At 39.3% G+C, this 21871-nt stretch overlaps 1 protein-coding gene across 2 annotated transcripts in view; it reads right to left on the minus strand.

Annotated features, from left to right (window-relative positions):
* EVC2 (EvC ciliary complex subunit 2) overlaps positions 1 to 21871 on the minus strand; it is a 207689-nt gene that overhangs the window by 119900 nt on the left and 65918 nt on the right. Inside the window, exons 5-8 of one of the 2 annotated variants that reach the window (XM_075569567.1) lie at positions 17065 to 17260; positions 14907 to 15016; positions 14123 to 14188; positions 957 to 1079 (exon numbers count right to left, since the gene is read on the minus strand). In XM_075569567.1, coding sequence (XP_075425682.1) covers positions 957 to 1079; positions 14123 to 14188; positions 14907 to 15016; positions 17065 to 17260 — 495 coding nt within the window. The remainder of the gene's footprint in view (positions 1 to 956; positions 1080 to 14122; positions 14189 to 14906; positions 15017 to 17064; positions 17261 to 21871) is intronic. The other variant, XM_075569576.1, reaches the window with a different exon arrangement.

Below are 21871 nucleotides of genomic sequence, written 5' to 3' on the forward strand. Positions count from 1 at the left end.
TTTGTTCGAGCTTTCGACATACACAAATCGATATGCAAATAAAAGCATTTCGTTAGCCACAGAACGGTATCGTCTATTCATTTTTGTTTATTAAAGCTCGGCTAACATGGTACTGATATATATATATATATATATATATATATATATATATATATATATATATATCTGGGGACCCCTGGTTCCTGAGATACTTACTGGTGAACTTACCAGTATTATTTATTACTTTTTTTAAGGGGATTTAAGTGGCCCTCCAACAGGGAGCTGCAATCGATGAGGTTGTGGCTTTCCATTGGCCTGAGATGACTGCCATTTTGATTCCAATGGAAGAAGATTCAATCCCAGTAACTTGATGGGTACGTTTCTCAGGTACTTGCGGTCCCTTCAGCTAAAAATAGTGCTATTTTAATCCCACATTTGTGACAAGGGATAAATAATGTATTGGCAATCTACAGTATCTCCATGTGATCAAGAGATTTATGTCTATGTAAAAAAGGGTTTTCAGGAACCAGGACTGGACTAAGATTGATTAGTAATATGCAGCTAGTTTGGCAATATTTAACATATAAAGTACTGAGAGAGACAGGCAAATCCATTTGTAACCCATGGCGTGCCGAAGCAGATATGGGACCAGAGTGCCACATTCCCTCCGCAAATACGTGACCGCTCTTTAGAGAAATCCCGTAATTAAGGCATCACTGATTACGCAAAAGTAGGGAGTTGCATTCAGCGCTCCACAATGTGACTTTATAATACAGTATTATATTTCAATTACAGTGCAATCACTACCAGTTTCGCCTACATTTTGAGACACCAAAAAATGTTGATTGCACTGTATTTATAAATAATATTTTTTTATCATACATTTTTTAAAATACAGAGCTTCTTATTTTTTCTCATAAACAGAGCAACAACAACAACCTTAAAGGAGGAAACAGTGTTTTGTAATCTTTACTTACCAAAAATGTGCCTTTTAGCCTTTTTGTATAATAAAGTACCCAAAAAACTGCACACGTCAGGACAAATGAAACAATAAAAGCAATGACAAATCCAGCTCCATGGATGCCGTGATTAAGTAAAACCTGAAGGGATAAGATAAAGTAAGTAAAGGTTAACATTTAGTATTGCATCTAATCAACAAATGAACTTCTATTTATTATTATATAGATGATCAATAATTAAAACCAGTGGGACCATCACATGATGTAATAAAGGTAAAAACTAATCAACAAAACACAAGAATACTTGATAATACAGCTCAAACCTGTTATAGCACGATCTGCTACTATGCAAATCAGCTTATAACGTCTGAGCGTGGCTCCCGATTTAAAAATATCTCCATTTTTTTTAAACATTCAATGCTTTATTGCTAATGGACAAACACACACCATGTGGGAATTGAACATGAATACATTTTATATAATACACATGCAGCAATCAAACCCAGGACCTTTCATATGCTAGTACCAATTCCCTACCTGCTACGCCAAAGGATTGGTGTCATAAAACAGAATCTATAAATATACTTAACATCTATAGTACAGTGCAGTAGACTGCACTGTGTACTATATGTTAAGTTTGTATTTAGAGTCTGTGACATCTGTGGCTTGCAGGTAGAGAATTGGTACTAGCATATGAATGGTCCTGGGTTCAATTCCTGTATGATATGGTATAATTTATAAATTATTATTTTATATAATAATTTATAAATGATAAAATAAATAAAATTATAATTTATAAATTATACATTATAATTAAAATAAAATAATTTAGAAATTATTTAATTTTAATTATAATGTATAATTTATGTGGAGAAAGCTGCAGATGCCGGTAAATCCTCGCACAGCGAAATTTTATAACGCGATCCCCGTTATAACTCAGTCTCATTCTGTGGACCCCATTGTATCGAGGTTCAGCGGTATTTTTTTCCTACTTAAGAAACAGTGTGCACCCATATTTACCAAGTAGTCTTCTACAATAAGACATCTTCAGATTCTGGAAGACACCTTTTATATAGCCAATGGAAGTCAATGGCAGAAGCTTTGTAAATATGGGCCAAGATCTATGGAGTGCTATATCCTGTTAAAAGGCAACTGCACCAAACATGTGTTCAATCATTAGTGGTAATCTAAAAGCAAAAATGTTGGAGATCATTTCTGGAAGTCTTATAGCTGCAAGGCAGAGCAGTACTGGTGCAAATTGTACCAGATTAATTAAGAAAACAGTGGTTTAAGTGGATTTTTTTGTTTTACTTATTTGAGAAATATGGTGTTGTTGTTTGTACATTTAGGCCACTTTTGTAAATGGTCCTCATTAGCTACATTAAAATACCAGCTGTAAATTCACTATATAAAGCGTCCTCACAAAAAACTAGGAAGTCTTATGTGGTAGAACAGAACTGCCGTTGCATCCACAGAATTTTGATTTGTTATATTAGCTTTCTGGAATAAACTTGTCACTGGGAACATTTTCAGTGTTACATAATTCAGCAGACCCCAAAATTCCCTTTGTAGACAAAATTACAGTAGGTTAATGTTCTTGACAGCTATAAATGAAATCTCAAATAAAATAACACATCTTTTTTTCTTCAATACAAGAATAAGCATAATATTTCCTAAAAAACACACAATTTTACAGACATATGTGAAACATCTTATAGGTGTATGAACCTCTAGTTTTATTCTGTGGAGACATTGATGGCTTTTATCTGAATCATAATGCCAACTTACAACTTAATTACAAAAATAAAATGTTTGCATTGTAAAATGTAAAGATAGTCCAAAAATCAACTAAGCATATCCTGAAATATGATCTGATCACAATAAGGCTGTTCTGCTCACCTAAGGTATTATAATCTCTGCATATTACTCTACAATAGTAGCTGACTATTAACATGTTCTGTCATTAGCAAATAAATGGCTTTAATTTTAGTTGATAGAGGATCAGACACGAACTCAGTAACAATAGTAATAGAGGTGGGGTACTTAACTGCTGGTGCGCTGGTCCTGGGGAGCTCCTGAAGTCCCGAAATGTTCCGGTACAATGAAGAAGCAGGCACACGGCCTTCACCTTGAGAAAGGCAGTATTTGACTGCCGAAACGTTGGTCTCTATGGCATATTAAACCTCCTTTTGATTAAGACCGTGTGCCTGCTTCTTCATTGTACTTTAATTTTAGTTGGTCATTCAACTAAAAACACACAAGGCGCTGACACACAAAGTTCTGTAAGACTGTTTAGTGTAGCACTAACCTAAATTAACATTAGTTTAATTATCCACTAAAGGGAATAACCTGGCGCTAAAACAGTTTTACTCCATTAACATGGTTCGATTCCCGGTGTCAGGTCTTTGTGACCTTGGGCAAACCTTTTTATCTCCCTGTGCCTAAGGCACCACAAACATAGATTGTAAGATCATCTGGGCAGGGACTGTGTCTGTAAAAATCCTGTGTATAGTGCTGGTCACATATAGAACACCCACAAGCTCATGTTGAACCACCAAAATAACCACAACATATATATAAGCGTATAAGTGTCACAGAGGAGTGCTACTGAGCATGGCAATATACATTTAAAACCATAGATAGTTTATAGATGATCACATGTATGTGTGTGTGTGTGTACTGTGCAAGACATCCTAGGGAGATATGGATGTCTCCGAATTGTGTGCTGTTTTTCCTATATGAACTTTGTTACAGGTTTTGGGACTGAATACGTTTTTCTAATTTTGGGACATCCATCCTAGAACCAAAGTGTACAGATGGCAGTGTTAAAGGAGAAACATTTTAATGACTGCCACCTTTTTAGGGACTCACTCTCCCATCATACAGGGGTCAAAGAAAAGGTATTTGGGTTTTATTACCAAAGAAACAAAAGCAGCCAAATATTTTTTTTAGAATGGTTGCATTTGTTTAAGGAAAACAATCTGGGGTATCAAGCCATCAAGCGCTGGTACAGGTTAGCATATTGGATTTAGCACTGGGGCTTCATGTTTTTTGTTACATCCTTATCCCAAGCTCCGATGTAGGGTATCACACTGAGATCCAACGTTAACTGACGTGAATGGCAGTCAACACAGATAGGCTTGAATCTGCTCTACATGCTATGTGGAGTCAGCAGCTTTGAGCCCTCAGTGACAGGGCATCATGACCTGTGTGACTAGGCTTCCCTTGCATGGGGATGTGGGCAGCATCCTCCCTGGCCTCTCTCCAGGGGTGGCTCTCTGGCCTATAATGGGAACCACATCAGTCTTCAGCAGTAAACTGGCGGGAAATGGCATCAGCCTTAACATTTGTGGATCCCGGTCTAAAAGAAAGAATATAGTTGAAGCGTGTTAAGAAGAGAGCCCATCTCACTTGGTGGGTATTCAGCCTACGGGCCGCCCCGAGGTTCTCCAGGTTACGGTGATCCATTAGTATTGTTACAGGCACCGAATTACCCTTGAGGAGATGTCTCCATTGCTCCAGTGCCATCTTCACCGCCAAGAGCTCCCGATTCCCGACATCATAATTACGCTCAGCTGCAGAAAATTTCTTAGAGAAGAAGCAAAAAGGATGCAGACGTGACTGGAAATCCGTTCTCTGTGAAAGAACTGCACTGGCACCAATATCAGAAGCATCAACCTCGAGGATGAACGGACGGCGAGGGTCCAGGTGAACAAGAATAGGAGCCGTAGAAAAAAAGTCTCTTTAATTTGAGACCAAGAAACATGCTTTGCCCCCTTTTTGGTCATGGCCATTATAGGTACAACTATTTTAGAGAAATCCCAGATTAAACGACGGTAATAGTTTGTGAATCCAAGGAACCTTTAGATGGGTTTAAGTCCATTGAGCAGTAGCCAAACTAGGATGGCAGACACCTTGGCAGGATCCATCTGTAAGCCTTGAGCGGATATGATGTATCCAAGGAAATCAAGACTAGATTTCTCTAATTCACAATTTTCAAGCTTGGCAAACTTATCACAAGTTGATTATGACAAAGGCGTTGAAGCACCATTTTTACCTGCTCACAATGTTGCTCCAAGGTTTTAGAAAAAATAAGGATGTTGTCGAGATAGACAAAAAAAGAACTCAGCAAGTCTCTGAATATCTCGTTGTCAAAATATTGGAAAACTGCGGAGGCATTACGTAGCCCGAAGGGCATGACAAGATACTCATAGTGACCATCTTTGGTGTTAAATGCAGTCTTCTATTCATCCCCCTGCCTGATACGGACCAAGTTATAGGCTCCTCTTAGATGATGGTTGCGCCACGAAGGCAAAGAGGAGTTCCGGAATCAGAGGGAGCGAGTAGTGATTTTTAATTGTAATGTTGTTAAGACACCTGTCAAAGGGTAATTCCGCCCTCAAGGAGGAACCATACCAGGGAGCAGATCAATGGGACAGTCGAAAAGGACGATGAGGGGGAAGTTTCTCCACCTGCTTTTTACTGAAAATGTCCTGAAAGGACAGGTAGGTGGGAGGAAGATTTGCCACTGCCTCTGGTTAAGAGCAATGAAGGTTCCCCAAGGAGTGTGGGATAACCAGACACTTGGACCTACATGAGGAGGCCCATTTGGTCACCTGCCCCGATGACCAGTCGATCCGTGGGTTATGGACTCGTAGCCATGGGAGTCCCAGAATAATGTCCGTGCCTGGGGAGTGAATCACATCCAGCTTTTGGGTAACAGAGTAGAGGGGGGAAGCTACGTCGCAGTCTCCAAGGTCATGTGGCACAATACACTTCCATTAAACTTACAACACTTATCAATAACTTTACTCCTATGGGACCCACACAAGTGACCTGGGCTGTTACCTAAACCCAAACCAAATTGTCCAAAATTGTGTTGTAAAATACAGCAATTTCCCACTTCTACATAATCAGATTATGTGATCAAATAATAACTGATAGATGAAAAAAGTAAAGCATCAAATAATGCCTTTATATTAAAAAAAAGAAACATTAAAAACATCTTCAAAGCTAGCCACTTCAGGAGAAATCCCGCTGGGAGCAGAGAGCGGGGGGTATAACGCTTATCTGATGCTTGTGTGTGATGTGGCTTTGAACAAATATGGTAATAAATCTTTGATAACAAATATAAAATCTGAACATGTATACCATCTACTACACCTGGCAGCTGCATAATTAAAACACAGTTCTGTAATAACGACTGCACATACTCCCGTATATTCTTTGAAAACAATGTTAAATGCAGCATAATTTCTACCATAAAATGAATTTGTAATGTGACCTTGCTTCAAAAAACTGCTTCAGTGTACGTTCATTCTGAAAATAATAATAAACAGTAAATACAGCCATCTCATGTTATTTTGTTCATACTATGCATTAATATAGCAACCATGCCAGTCCAGTTTAACAAACAGAAGAACATTTCTAAACATTTTGCTTGTGTGTGATAGCATAAAATGGTCTAACGAAAATGAATATTTACAAGATTTCAGGAGCTAAAATTCCCCACCACATGTAACATGGGGAATACTGTACAGGTTAAACAAAAGGTATAATCATGGGGGGAAAGCAATCCATGGGAAAAATGCAATTTGTATTTTACATTATTGTCCATGGGTGTTGAGATCATTGACAACCTATCATTGGTTATTTTAGTAACCTCATCAAAAAGCCCAGCTGAACATTAACACGAGGTGCATTGACTGTGGAGGCTTGGTTATTACTGTGGGTCAGTGGGTTGAGTTGTCTTTAAAGAATTACTGGCAAATATCTTCAACACAACATTAAATGATTGGATATTACTAGATGCAATTTACAATGTTGTAAGAATCTCTCTGGTTTATGAACTATTCATTTTTAGAGAGCTTAGCTAATTTTGCCATATGGGCAGTAAACATGATGTGAGTGAGACTAATTTCTCGCTATGCACCATCCCGACTCTTGCGTTCTGCTCAAGGATGTCTTCTCTCTACCCCCTTTGAATCTAAAGTCCTCTCCCGCCGACTGCCCCACACCTCTGTACGTTCTCACTACCAATTAGATTGTAAACTCTTCGGAGCAGGGACTCCTCTTCCACAATGTTACTTTTATGTCTGAAGCACTTATTCCCATTACCTGTTATTTGTATTATTTGTTATTTATATGATTGTAAATAAGCTACAGTGAAGCGCTATGTACATTAATGGCGCTATAAAAATAAAGATATATATATATATATATATAAATATATATATATATATATACATACATACAAGTCCAATTCAAGTGAGTGAAAACTCAAGACTAGCTACACTACTACAACAATCTACCCCCTCCTCTCGTGTACCTCTCAGCACACGCCTCAATGCCAATCATTTCTAAATCGACCACATCTGTTTACCACCTCTAAGGCCTCGGATATGGTGCCGCAGATCGTGCGGACGCGAGCGAACAGACTGCCTTAAGGCAGTGTTCGCATCCATGCGGCGTGCGGGCGGAAACTGATTTATTGGTGTGACAGGCCGGTCACGTGACCGGTTCTCCCAATGAGAACCAGCTCCGTGACGCCCCTTGGCACACCCGCAGGCACACCCCCCACGGCCCGTCTAACATGGCCAGGGAAAGTACCCGCTTTCCCTCAGTCTCCGCGGCCTCCGCACAGGAGAAGGCACCATGTCCGAGGCTTAAGCCATCGGGGGGGATTTACCTGCGGCACCCAACCAGAGCCCAACCCCACCAGACAGTTCTCTCTTTCTTCCCGGTGCATATGGATTGGGGACACTTCTGCCGCAGATCCAAGATTCTCCCCGCACCCTTCGGTCAGCTGCTTTATGACAGTTCATTGATTAATAATGTCATGCTTCCCTCTTGTGCTAATCACTAGTTCCTAGTGTAAGAAGAGGAGCAGGACAGTAATCATCAGCATGAAGGCTTTAAGAACTTGATGTCTAGTATGCAGCCCTTGAAGTATATAATGTTGCCCACTTAACTGATTAGAACTGAGAAAAGAGGGAAGTTGTAATACATCAACTGCGTTCTGCAGATAGGAGAATCAACAGCCTGGGTATAATATGGGAAAGTAACCAAATACTTACTGTCTCATGGGCAAAACAGCAGGGTGGATACAAATGCACAGGCTCAAAATACTTTTACACATGGATGTAAAACTAATGTAATGACATTTATGGTATGCTGATGCTAAAAGAACATACATAGCATATTTATCATTGACATTTACTTAATAAAAGAAAATAGTGGATTGTAAAAAATAATAATAAAAATAGTGAACAATGGCAACCATACAAGAATGGCCATGGTGTCTGTGACTTTGGGGCAACAATAATTTAAAGGGATCATATTCACAAAGGGAAAGCAGTGCTGAGATCATGGAACTGTGCATAGAAAAAGTACTGCACCGACACACTTTATTCGAGCAAATACCCGGTATGTACCTGGCAGATACCTGGAATGCGCCACTCCTCACCTCTGACAAGCCCCGTTGCGTTTGCCTTCCCAGCCTGGGTTCATGCCTGGCTGATGGGCGGCTGATCTGTTAAATGATAATGATTAGGATTTAATAGGCTGCAATGCTTCGCGTGTCTACCAGATGGCATAAATTCATGAATTGTAATGCAGTATATATATATATACTGTGCATTATTGCAGCCAGCGGGAATAAAATGCTTCAATCCCTGCTTGGAAAATACCTCAATGCACTCGGGCAGAAAACAGTCACAAACCTCAATACACCCGGGTATACCCGAATTCGTGGGACTAGCCAAGCTCGAATAAAGTGTGTCGCCAGTGTAAGAACAAACAATGTAGCATGATCACGAGTCTGTGTACTCTAGTGATGTACCGGGTACCGGGTACTACCCGGTACCCGGCGTTACCCTGCGGCTTTTCAGCTACCCGGAAATTACCCGGACCCGGCAGTTGGAAAGTGGACCCGGCACCGGGTATCCAGGTAATGTCAGGGTAGTTGAAAAGTATCTCTTACTTACCTGCTGGAAGCCCACGCGGACATCTGAACAGGTAAGCAGAGGTGCAGGGGCGGTGGGGCAGAATGAGCAGTCAGTGTGGAGCCCGCGCGGGAGCTGCAGGACTCCATACTGCACTGTGAGCTGGGACCATGTGACCGGAGCAGGAGAAGAAGTTTTCCTATTGGACAGCTGGCTGTCCAATAGGAAAACTTCTTCTCCTGCTCCGGTCACATGGTCCCAGCTCACAGTGCAGTATGGAGTCCTGCAGCTCCCGTGCGGGCTCCACACTGACCGCTGATGCTGCCCCACCGCCCCCGCACCACTGCTTACCTGTTCAGATGTCGCCGTGGTGATTCCTTCACCCCAGGTAAGTTTCCTCCACCCCCAGGTAAGTGAAAAAACGGGTAGCCGGGTACCCGTCCGGGTACAAGGTGCCAAATCCTCTGGGTACCCGTTACCCAGTTTAAAAAAAATGTAGGACCCGGTCCAACACAAGTGTACTCCCCTAATATGTAGCGTAACATTTTCTCGATTGTCTTTCTTCAAGGTTGTAAGATCTATATTTATATTATAAGTAGATGCAAACTTTGTACTATGAATTACCCATTCACTTTCTTATTACCGGTGTCTTCATTTACTGAATACATTTGCTGTTAAAGTCAATGAAGGATTTAATAATATCACCCAGCTGAAAAACTGGGGTCAAAAATCCACAAGATTTATCAAACCAAATGAATAAAAATTAAATATTATTCCTTTCCACCCATTTCACAGAATCCCTTAGTAAATGACACTCTGGTGCTGGAAGGGGTATCTGGAAAATAGCACTACTTAGTAAATACGGGCCCAAATGTGTATAGAGGCTAGGGAAATCAATTCTATGAATTAAGCAAGAAATTATAGTTTACGCAACACCTATAATTTCAAATTAGCAGTCCTTCAACTGTTTGAAAAAGTAATGTTTCTTGCTAATCAATAAACCCTGAGCAAGATCCACCAGGCATAAAAGATTAGTGGGATTTTCGCTTCATCGAGCCATGGTTTCGTGCCCTTACTAAAGAGACGGTCCGGTCACTATGCAGGCCTAATCTAGATCAAAAAAAATGTGCACTGTATCCCAGTTATATCTGTTGCAATCCTTCTAGAAGCTCAGGCGAGATTAGAACAGAAGACACCTGAGGATGGAAGCTATGTAAATCCCCATGTTCGAAGTGTGCTTTGAACACTGCATTCCTTTTGAAAATCATTACACTTTAATGTTCAGAGCCCCAGATTCTGAGTACTTACTTAGATGAACAATTATTGAAATCTGTCTCCTTCCTGAATATTTAAAATACCAAATCATTAGTAGTTATAGGGAGTTCTAGGTAGCACATAGAAAAAAGAAACTGCTGTAATTATGCAACATATATGTATGTGTGGCATGTAAAATATACAGCAATCTGCAGTAATACTGCTGATCAAATCAGAAACCAAACTAAACCAATGCCCCAAAGGTCTCCACACCTGCAGCTGTCAAATGGTAGAGGAACAGATATCTCAAACTGGTGAAGCACTAAACAGTAAAACAATGTTTACTTATTTGGTATATCCCTGTATACCTTCCCTGTCTAAAAAACTGTCCAACCTTTTTTTGAATAAATCTATTGTATCTGCCATCACAGTCTCCACGGGTAATGAATTCCACATTTTAACTGCCCCTACTGTAAAGAACGCTTTCTTTTATTTCTGTTGAAATCTCCCTTCCTCCAACCTTAAGGGATGACCCGTATCCTTTGTACTGCCCTTTGGATGAATAGTTCTTTTGAAAGCTCCTTGTACTGTCCCCGAATATATTTTATATAGTTATCATATCCCCTTTAACACACCTATTTTCTAATGTAAATAAATCCATTGTCCATCCCTTTTATTAATTTGGTGGCTCTTCACTGCAGTTCCATAATGTATTTTCTAAGGAGTGGTGCCCAAAATTTACTAATGCTTTGTAAAGGGGCATAATTATGTTTACTTCCCTTCCATCCATTGCCCGTTTAATGCAAGATAAGATCTTGTTTGCCTTTGCAGCTACTGCATAACTTTGAGCACTATTGCTAAGCTTGCTGTCTACAAGCACTAATAAATCCTTCTCCATCAAGGATTCTCCCAATTTAATTTGTAAGTCACCTGTTTATTCTTGCTTCCCAAATTACATTTATCTGTATTAAACTTAATCTGCCATTTACCTGCCCAATTTTCCAGTCTCTCCAAGTCCTTCTGGAGATAAATTACATCCTGCTCTGATTCTACTACCTTACACAATTTAGTATCATCCGCAAAGATGGAGACTTTGCTCTCGATCCCAACCTCAAGGTCATTAATAAACAAGTTATAAAGCAGGGGTCCCAGTACCGATCCCTATCCTTCAACCAGTTTTCAATCCAGGTGCATATATTTTTACGGAGTCGAATATGCTTTATTTTGTACACCAACCTCTTGTGTGGAACCGTATCAAAGGCCTTTGCTAAATCTAAGTAGAACACATCAACTGCAGTACCCTGGTCTAAATTCCTACTTACCTCATCAAAGAAACAAATAAGGTTAGTTTGGCATGATCTATCATTCATAAATTCATGCTGACTATTACTAATAATGTTGTTTTCCATGAGGTATTCCTGAATATCATCCCGTTTTAAACCTTCAAGTAGTTTCCCCACTATTGAAGTCAGGCTAACAGGTCTGTAATTCCCTGGTTGTGATCTAGCTCCCCCTTTAAATATACTGTAGGATCCACATCTGCTTTACGCCAATCTTGTGGTACTGAGCCAGTGGAAATGGAATCCTTGAATATTAAATGTAATGATTTTGCTATTACTGAATTTAACTCCTTGAGAACTCCTGGATGTATGCCATCGGGGCCAGGTGCCTTATTTACATTAATTTTTTCAAGTCGCTTATGAACTTCTTCCTCAGTTAACCAATTGCTCATAAATATGGAGGTTGTGGCTTCCTTCTGCGGCACTACTATTGAACTTGATTCTTCCCTGGTAAACACAGAGGCAAAGAATTTGTTTAATACCTCTGCCTTTTCCTTCCTTTTCTCCAATAATCTGCCTGTCCATCTCACACTGAAAGGGTCCTATATTTTCTTTTCTCATTTGTTGTTATTAAGGTACTTAAATAACTTTTTAGGGTTGATCTTACTTTCTATTGCAATCCTTTCTTCATTATACATTTTTGCTAATTTGATTGCCCTTTCACAATTTTTGTTACATTCCTTATACTTCTGATACGATGTCTCTGTCCCTTCTGACTTAAAGAATCTAAACGCCTTCCTCTTCTTGTCCATTTCCTCCCCTACCTGTTTATTTAGCCACATTTGTTTTGACTTATTTCGTTTTTTACTTATTACCCATGGCTATATACTGATAAATGTGCTTTTCTAACAATGTTTTGAAGACTACCCATTTATCTTCTAAAATTTTCTCTGCAAAAACATCATCCCATGTATTACATGTAGATCAGTCCTCAGTTTATTAAAATCTGCCTTTCTAAAGTTTAAGGTATTTGTTTTACCCAAGTAATGTGTTTTTTGATCATTTATTTCAAATGAGACCATGTTATGATCACTGTTGCCCAATTGTTCCAGGACTTGAATATTTGTTATTAATTCTACATTGTTTGGTATGACCAAATCCAGTATTGTCTTTAAGAACCCCCAAAAAACTGTTTCCTTTTGTTGTAATGCTAATCTCATTGCCCCAGTCTGTCTGGATAATTAAAATCCCCCATTATGCAAACATGACCTAGTTTTGATGCCTTCTCCATTTGCAAAATAATTTTAGCTTCCCCAATCTTACAGATATTTGGTGGTTTATAGCTTATCCCTAAAAACATTTTCTTTATACTTTTACCTCCACTGCTAATTTCTATCCACAAGGTCTCTACATTTTCATCATAATCTGATAACGACTTTCATAAAAACAGCCCTGTTGGCAAATTCCACGCCACATTTGTTTCACCCTTTTGCTCTTCTAGTAGTTAACAAGACAGCATACAATACATTTTGTGCAAGAAGAAAAACGTCTGCACAAAAGTTATAATTGTTATTAAAAGGTGCACCAAATTGTCTACCATAAAATGGCTGTAATACAAAAAAATGTATATCTTAAATGAGTATTTTAAATATTCAAAATACAAATGCTGCTAAATGGTTGCTGGAAAAATTGTATAAAATACTGTCCATCACAAACAAATGTAATTAATGACAATTATGATTATAACTGCTGCTGCTGTTTCCTTACTGATGTGTCAGGTATAAAATACAAAGCATACGGTATATGATGGTTGCTTTTTGTGTAACTAGTGATAAAACTGAACATTCTATAAGGCATCTCACACGTGGGGTGGTTTTATATAATTTATAGGTCTTTTTCATTTTTAATATCTGATCATTTTACCTATGGATTTTATTCCAGGTGTTATACATTTGAAATGCCAGTGAGGGTTCTTTTGTCACAATTAATTTAGCGTTCCCTCATTATCTATTACATCATTCCAATTCATTGGAGATTGTGATACTTTTGACTGAAGTTAATTCTTCATACAGTAGAGGTAATGGCGTGTATTACATCAAAACAACTATCATAGTCTATGAAGGTCGTTCTGTGTCGCTGCTACAAAATTACATTCTTCCAGGATGAATACCTCAACTAGAATGTTGCAATATATCTGCGCGCAGTACACTAAAGCTACAGAAAAATCCACAGTGAATGTAGCAATTACACCAACTTTTTGGCTACGGCCACAGTGCGTGCAACGGGGTGCCTGGCAGCGCTCGCCCCCGGCAGCAGCGCGACCTGGTGGACTCCTGGCAACATGCGACGTGGAGGCGTGGCATGAAGTTACGCAGCTGGTTCGCCCTCATTGGTTGAAACGTGGCCAATGCTCGGCCGCTGCCCCAAAAGACAAAAATCTTGTTTTTTGGCCAAGGTGGTCTCGCATCGTGCCTTGTGCGCACATGCACACATGTACACACGTGCACACGCCGACTGGGGCCTGCCCCATAGAGGGCTGTACCCTATGTGCGGCGCACACGCCGCTCGTGCGCGCAGCCATGGCCACTGGGGACCTAGCCTTAGACAAGTGGCTGAATAGACAGCACTGGTTATTCCAAAGGAACTGGGGCAATCTTATGCGGTTAAGGAGTGAAAGTATAGTTTAAATATATGGTATATGCTTTACCTTTGAGCTTTCCTTTGCTGTGATGGTAAATGGAGCCATTATAACATTAGAAGATGCTCCAGTGACCTGTAGTAACAAATAAAAAAAAGTTATTCTAGAAAAGTACATAACTGGAGTGAAAGGCCGTTAATTACATGACACATAGCAGTCACAATTGAAAAGCTGCTCTTCCTAGCAAAATAGATTAAATGTACCGTATTGTATTGCTGAACTTTTGTACACTAAATCTAAGTAGGGACCTTTGTGCCAGACAAATATAGTTGATGGAAATAGGAGAAACGATCTGTGTGTATGCTGGTCCCAGCTGGGCTATTGTGCAGATCTTAATTGTAATATGTCATCATAATGTTTTCAGAGATATACATTGTATTGCCAACAAAGACTTTCCCTTTCTAGTGTTTGTCTTGCTGCATGTGTTAATATATCCAATATAAAAAAGAAAATGAGTAGCAGTCCAGTTTCTTATTCGATTTTCAATGCGTTATTTCTACATACAATACCACAACATTTTGGTCCTTCGGTCCTTAAGGACCAAATGTTGGTGCTATGGTGAAATCCCGCACTGAAAATTGCGTACGAAACTGGAACCCTACTTGTTTTCCTTTTTTATATTATGCTTTTTGAGTTCCAGTTCAAAGGTGTTACAGCACCCACAGATACAAGCCTCCGAAATATATTTTGGCGTCTTCACATATTAGTCTGCCATGAATATATCCAATATCGTAACTTGCATGTTCACAATTGCAACCCACCAAAATAAAGGAACCTGAAAAATAAGCTCTACCTCTGAGGAATTGTGAAATGTTAGCAGGGCAGGTAATGAAAAGGTCAGTCCATTCTTGACATCTTTCGTGTCTAGTGAAGCAATGTAGTTTATGAGGAAATATTCTCCAGCTGCAATTGAAAACAATTATTCAGAAACATACACTGTACAGTACCTGACTTGTAATAAAATGATATCATTCGGGTATGTAACATATTCTTTAATGTTTGCAACTTTTGTTTGATTGACTCCCCATTGAGTATTCGTTTACTGATCCTGTTGCAGAGATTATGTTATATATTTAACTTTTATTGCTCGGCTGAACTTGTCATACGATTGAATTGTTACTGTGTTGGTGTTAATTATGTTTATGCAATATGTAAATATGTAAATTGAGGTGATGACACGTTATGCAGAGTATGGGTGACATCATCATCCTCATTGGAGTAAATATTAAAGGTGGGTGGCTCCTACCGCCGTCTCTATCTTCTCCCAAGGGGTATATGTGTGGGTGCCTTATTGTGTTATACGGCATTCACTATGATCAAAAGAAGGGGCTGCGACTCCCAATATGGCGTGCTACTGTTTTCTAAGTCAAATAAAGATAACATGAGAAGTAAAATATTTTTTTTTTTAGCAAAAGTCATTGAATACGTGTGGGGGACAATCATCTTCATTGTTGCAATTTATGTGCATCAGGATCCAGTCGGCGCAAGACATATTTCAGATTCATATTTTAGAACCAGGGAAGCTGGACCACATACTCCAATGTGACTGTGTTTACACTAAATTAAATATCTGATGAGCAGGTTACCTTTACCTTTGAAAAGTGAGATTTGCAATTCAAATGTAAAAAATCATTCATTGGAAATATATGTTATTAATTCCTTTGCAAGTTTTGAAAGTTACTAGCATTGTTAACTTTGAGAACATTTGCATCACTGGCGCAACAAATAGAGTTAAACACAATATATTGGTCATCAATACACAATATGGTTACCCGGGTTATTTGAACCACCACACAGGTCCGCTGGCAGGTTTTCTGGGGCCCAGGACTGAAATCTTCACCTGGGCCACAGGAAACCTGTTTGAGCGGGAGAGGGGAGGATGGAGTGGCATTTGTTGAAAGGGAGAGGTGGTAAACATAGAGGGGAGGCGTTTGTTGAATGGGCCGTTAAGACCCTTCAGCACAGGAATGGGAAGCACAGGAGTGAGCCCGGAAGAGGGCCTGATATTTGGGACCAGCAAGCCGGCCTCGCTCCTCTTCCGGGCCTGGAATGGCTGTCTGGACTTTCCCCCATTTGCGCCCCAACTCCACATGACAGAAATAGAATTAAAGTATCTCAAAATGCAATCGATTGTTAGTTCAATTTGCTTGCCTTCTGCATTAATAAACCCAATATACAAATTCACAAACCCTGGTTAACTACAAGAACGTACAAACATAAAGTAGATAGATTTAAAATGTCATTAAAATTTGATTGCATTTCACACTGCATTTAAAAAAAAAAAAAAGTTTCCTAATAACAAATCTATAGTCTCAAGGTTTAGCCTGATATTCTTTCAAAAAAATAATTGATGGTTATTTAAGTGAAAAGACCAATGCATTCAAATAATAAAATAAATATGTAAATAACTATTGCTTTTTTGTGTCTTTATTCATGTGAGCAGAGGGAGGAATACATTTGTGTACTGAAATAAACTTATCTTACCTCGATAGTAACTCTAATCAAAGAAAATGGAGCTCCAAGTACTTCGTTCAGGCAACGGCTCTAAATAATTCTCCTTAACTTCAATGTACCTGATACTTTTGAGTAACAAGCCACATTTCCACTTATATCCTCATATTCAACATACCGTATACCTTGTCAAAACCTCAATGTAGCAATCAATGCTATGAATAAAGCCACAGTCAAGAACAAACTACAATGATTAAGCTCGTAGACTGCGTGTTGACTGCCTTTTTCTACATTGCTTGCTTTTTAAAAGCACTGAAACGTATACGAGTGTTTATAAAAAATACTCTCTGCTACAGTTCATACAAAAAAAAATTCCATTTTACACCAACATTGCCCTACACCCTCCCTGTCAGACGATGAAGCATACTCTGAAATAAACCACATAATATTACCCTTATGTTGAAGTGTGTCCGATTTGAAATGTGCATGTGATTTTTCACCTGTTAGAGATTCCTTCCTGTATGTTTGAATTCCATTTGTAGTTCCGGTGCTGTTACCACTGACATCTGGAACATAGAGGCCAGTAATGTTGTCCAAAAGAATGAGATTAGACATGTTTGCTGCAGAAGAGGACACATCTGTGCTGTTAATCAGCAGCCTGATGTATGCAGTTTGAGGGTCTTTCTGACTATTTACCTGAAGCAGAAAAGAAAAAGCTCATAGTATTTATTGTTACATTGCATTTGTTTTTATTCCGTGTGTTTTATGTCTATTTACCAATGTCAGTATGTACTACTTTTATCTATATAGCACCAACAATGTTTGCAGTGATTTATAAAAAGTTCTATCCACCATTAAAAGTAAATGTCTAATTTTTTCTTACCATTGCCGTCATTGTAATTTATTTTTTTTGTTAGCAATCCCACTCTTTAAATTCTGTTTTTGAATTCTGGAAATAACAGGTGCTAAAAATATATTTCTCTGGGAAGTAAAAATGGCCTCTGCCACTCACACTCATCAAGACAACACAGGTTGCCATGGTTACAACTGATATCAGTAAAATAAACACCTACCTGCAGGGCCGCCGACAACTTTCCCAGAGCCCAAGACTAGAGTTTGCACTGGGGGGCCCATCCTCTTGAATATCAGTCACTTCTCATGGTTACAATACTTTGAAACAGGCCAACGACAACGAGATTATTACGAATACTGAAATTACGTTTCTTTTTCTGGATCACCCCAGAGTCCCCATTTTTTATCATTTGCCTAAGTTGCACCATTATCTTCAGCCTATTGTTGGAATGCTTCCATCACATAGTAGGCATACCTTGCATGTCATTGACTCAGCCTCGGAGATAAATTGGTAATCTACACATGTGGGCTACATGCGACATTCAGTCACTTTATACTTGCATTGAGCATGGTAAAGGTCTTTTAGCTGTTAAGCATTTTCTGGATAGTGATAGCACTATGTCTAATTTACATAACCATTTCATTTTATCTGTTATAGAATTCATTTGAATGCATAATTATTTTGAAGTGAAACTTCTTTGCTGAGACCAAATCTCTTTTTCTTGAGACGGAAGTAGGTTATGGAAGTGACTTCACTGCTGGCAGATGAGGCCGTTGGGCCACGCATGCGCAGAAGCTTCCCTCACAACACTGTCAGCTTGCACATGCCTACTGGGGGAGGGCCTGTATACTATGGCCGTTTCATAGATGATATACTTGTTATTTGGGACACTACAGTGGGTAATCTATGTGATCTCATTTCACATTTCAATTCAAATACCCTGGGTTTGGTATTCGCACATGTTGTTGACCATAAACATATTGTATTTTTAGACCTGTTACTCTCTATTGATTCTTCATCAAGCCCGTAACCACAAACAGCTATACATATGCAGATAGCAACCACTATAAGAGATGACTTAATAATGTTCCTTTCAGCCAATTTATTCGTCTTAGAGGTAATTGCTCTTCTGGTGAGGACTTTCTCTCACAGGCTGATATTTTGAGAAATACATTTCTAGAGAAAAGTTATAAATATAAGATCATAGACAACTCCCTATGGAAGGCAGCTGAATTGGACAGACAGGGTCTTTTGAGAGAACCGAAATCTTGGAGGGAAAATAGAAGTGTAAATACTAAAGTGATCGATAATGATCAGACTAATTTTGTTACCAAGTTTAGCAAATAAGCTAAACCAATAGAGGGCATTTTAACCAAGCGCTGGTACACACTTACTGGTGATCCAGTTCTAGGTGCCCATTTGAGTAACACTCCTATCACCTTCAGGAGAGCCATACATTTTACACAAATTTTGTCTTTCATCAAATTGAGACAGGGACATGAATATACTGGGGTTTTTTAAGTGCAAAGCCGTCGATCAACTTTAGATGCAATAAATCACGATGCATTACTTGTACTTTTATTAGCACTAAAAATGAATTTATTTCTCATTTGAATTGCCAGACCATTTTTGTCTTTTGACTTATAGTTGCGGCTACCAGTATTTTCGGACGTACTACTTGTCCTTTTTGCGTTCGATTTCTCGAACACCATAGGAATATAAAAAATGGAATCACCACTCAAAGTGTACAGGCATTTTTCATTGTGCCATTATAAGAACCCTGAGGATATCAGTGATGAGCTTGGAGTATAAACCACCTTCCATTTTGGGAGTGGATAGATTTAGACTCTTGTGCAAAAGGGAAAACTTTTTGATTTTCAAGTTGAATTGTCTTGCACCTGAAGGTTTTAATGAGCATATTAATATGCATATCATAGTACAATGATCAAGTATCAATTTGTTATTGAATTTGTCTGTCTTTTTAAGTTTTGTATGTTAACTACTTTTAATTCTAATTTTAATATTTAGCTGTTTTTATTCCCATATTTCATGGAAAGTTTAATACTGTGTTGATGATGTATTTATATATTTTATTTTATATTAGTTTGTCATGCTCACATGATTGGTTTGCTACTGTATTGTATATTGTGTGGCTACTATCTAAGTGTCAGGGGTTGATCTACGGCTGGAGTGGATCCCAGTGGTAGGAACAGCTGGGAGCATGGTCGGGGTCACAGGCAGAGATCAGAGGCAGGCAGCAGGTAGTATGGACGGGATCACAAGCAAAGGTCGGAGGCAGGCAGCAGTTAGCGTGGTCGAGGTCACAAGCAAAGGTCGGCAACGAGGGGGCAGGAACAGGACTGGGACTCGGGAACAGGACTGGGACTAGGAAACAGGATTGGGACTAGGAAACATGACTGGGACAAGAGAACAGGACTGGGACTAGAGAATAGGACTGGGACTAGGGAACAGGACTGGGACTAGGGAACAGGGCAACAGCATAAAGCAGCAAATACAGGAATCTAGCAGGGGCTGGAGGAACCAGTATAAACAGGCACTGAGGTATAGGAAGAGGAGGTTTATAAAGGCAGGCTGAGAGATGGAACACAGGTGCAGAAGTGTCAGGTTTCAGAGTCTGGAATATTCTCTGACAGAGCTAGCAAAAGCAGCAGCAGTCCCGGTGCATGTGCATGGGTACTGCAGCCTGAAACGTCAGGAAGAACCTGACACTAATGTGTTTAACTAAATGTGTTTGTACTAATTTTCGACTGTTAAATATTTATATATATTGTTTATTTCTGTTGGTCTATATTCTCCTCCATTCTCCTGCATGATTGCCACACTGCTGTATGTTTGTGCTTCATTGAGTAGTTAATTAGTGCCATCTGACTTGCACGTTAAACATTCTGATCGATTAAGGATGCTATTGGTCACTCCGCATTGCAGTTTATTATACATTTTTTCCTCAACTGTGTGGACACAATTCCTGATGAAGTCACTGTGCAAGTGACGAAACGCATAGGGCACATGACATCTGTGGAATGCCACATTTTCACCATCAGCTGTTTTCAAATACGCTCGAGAGGAGATTTTACCACTTTCTCTCAGTGAGACTAGCGGTCTATGGATGGACACCATTCTGAACTGCATAGTTCACTCAGGATTATTCTCTGGACACTCCTGCACCTAATCCATCTTGCTGCATTGATATTGGAGTTATACATGTGCATTGAAGCAGTCTGCATAGACACTGCTAGCACTTTATACAGACACCCCTGGGAGTAATCCAGCCTACCTGAGACCTCTTAATTTGACCTTTTTGCACAAGGATTCCTCTTGATACTAGTACGGCTTACAGAGGAAATGCCCAGTCGGTTATTTTTTGCTTATGTCCACTATTTTTGGATACACAAAAGAAGCATAATATCTGCTACAGTGATTTCATCTGCTGTATGCTATTGATTATCTACGGTACTTTGTGAGTTATTCATGGGGGATTGTTAACTGGTTAATCACTTTCCGGTTTATATATTTCAAGTGATCAATTATATGTGACTTTTTTTATCTGCTCTATTTATAGCTATTTATTTATTTATTTTTGCAACTGACTAGACATTGGCGAGAGCACTTCTCATCTTCTATATACAGACGAGACACCGACTATTCTAAAGCTTGCCTTAAACTAGCCCGGTTACATTCTGGTTATGTGCTGGGTGTAACCTGGCTAGTTTAAGACAAGTTTAAGGCATTTCTGCATTGACTAATGACCCATAGGATTAATACAGCAGGAGTCCCTGGCAGTCCCATTCAGTTTGAATGGGACTGCCAGGGACCCCCGCTGTTAATCTGATGGGCCATTAATCAATGCAGAAATGCTGGGTCTAGTTTAAGGCAAGTTTAGGGCATGTACCTGGGTCTTTTTGGAGATTGCCACTGGTTTGTGTTAGAATAGTCGCAGTCTCTACTGTATGTTCATCTTTTGTATATTTTTTAAACTGCCGTCATGTTGTAAACTGCATCCATTTTATTTGTTCGTTTGTAAATGCAGTTTGAATGTATAGGGTTAACTTTTGTAAGAGGCGAGGAGGCCTATTTGGGTGTGTGTGAATATATATATCCTTTAGTGTGTTTACTTGTCATCCCCCTGATGAAGTGCATTACATGCAAAACGCGTTGAGGTTTGCCGATAGAGGCATGTCATGACATTGTGTTCCTGGCAGTCACTGTTGTGTGCTCATTTTGGGCCAGGACGTTTGCGGTGGTGAACCTGTGGATGGCTCCCCTAATACTCACTGACTTGGTTTGCGAGTGTCTACTGATGTGTCCATCTAAGCGCATTTATGTCATTCTAATCTTTTATGACTCTTTTTTACATTAAGCAATATTTTATTACTTATACGACTCCCGTTGCGATCCTTTCTTGTTCATGTTTACCCCGGTGATCACGGGAGGAA

This window comes from Ascaphus truei, chromosome 1, assembly GCF_040206685.1.
Source record: "Ascaphus truei isolate aAscTru1 chromosome 1, aAscTru1.hap1, whole genome shotgun sequence".
NCBI lineage: Eukaryota > Metazoa > Chordata > Amphibia > Anura > Ascaphidae > Ascaphus > Ascaphus truei.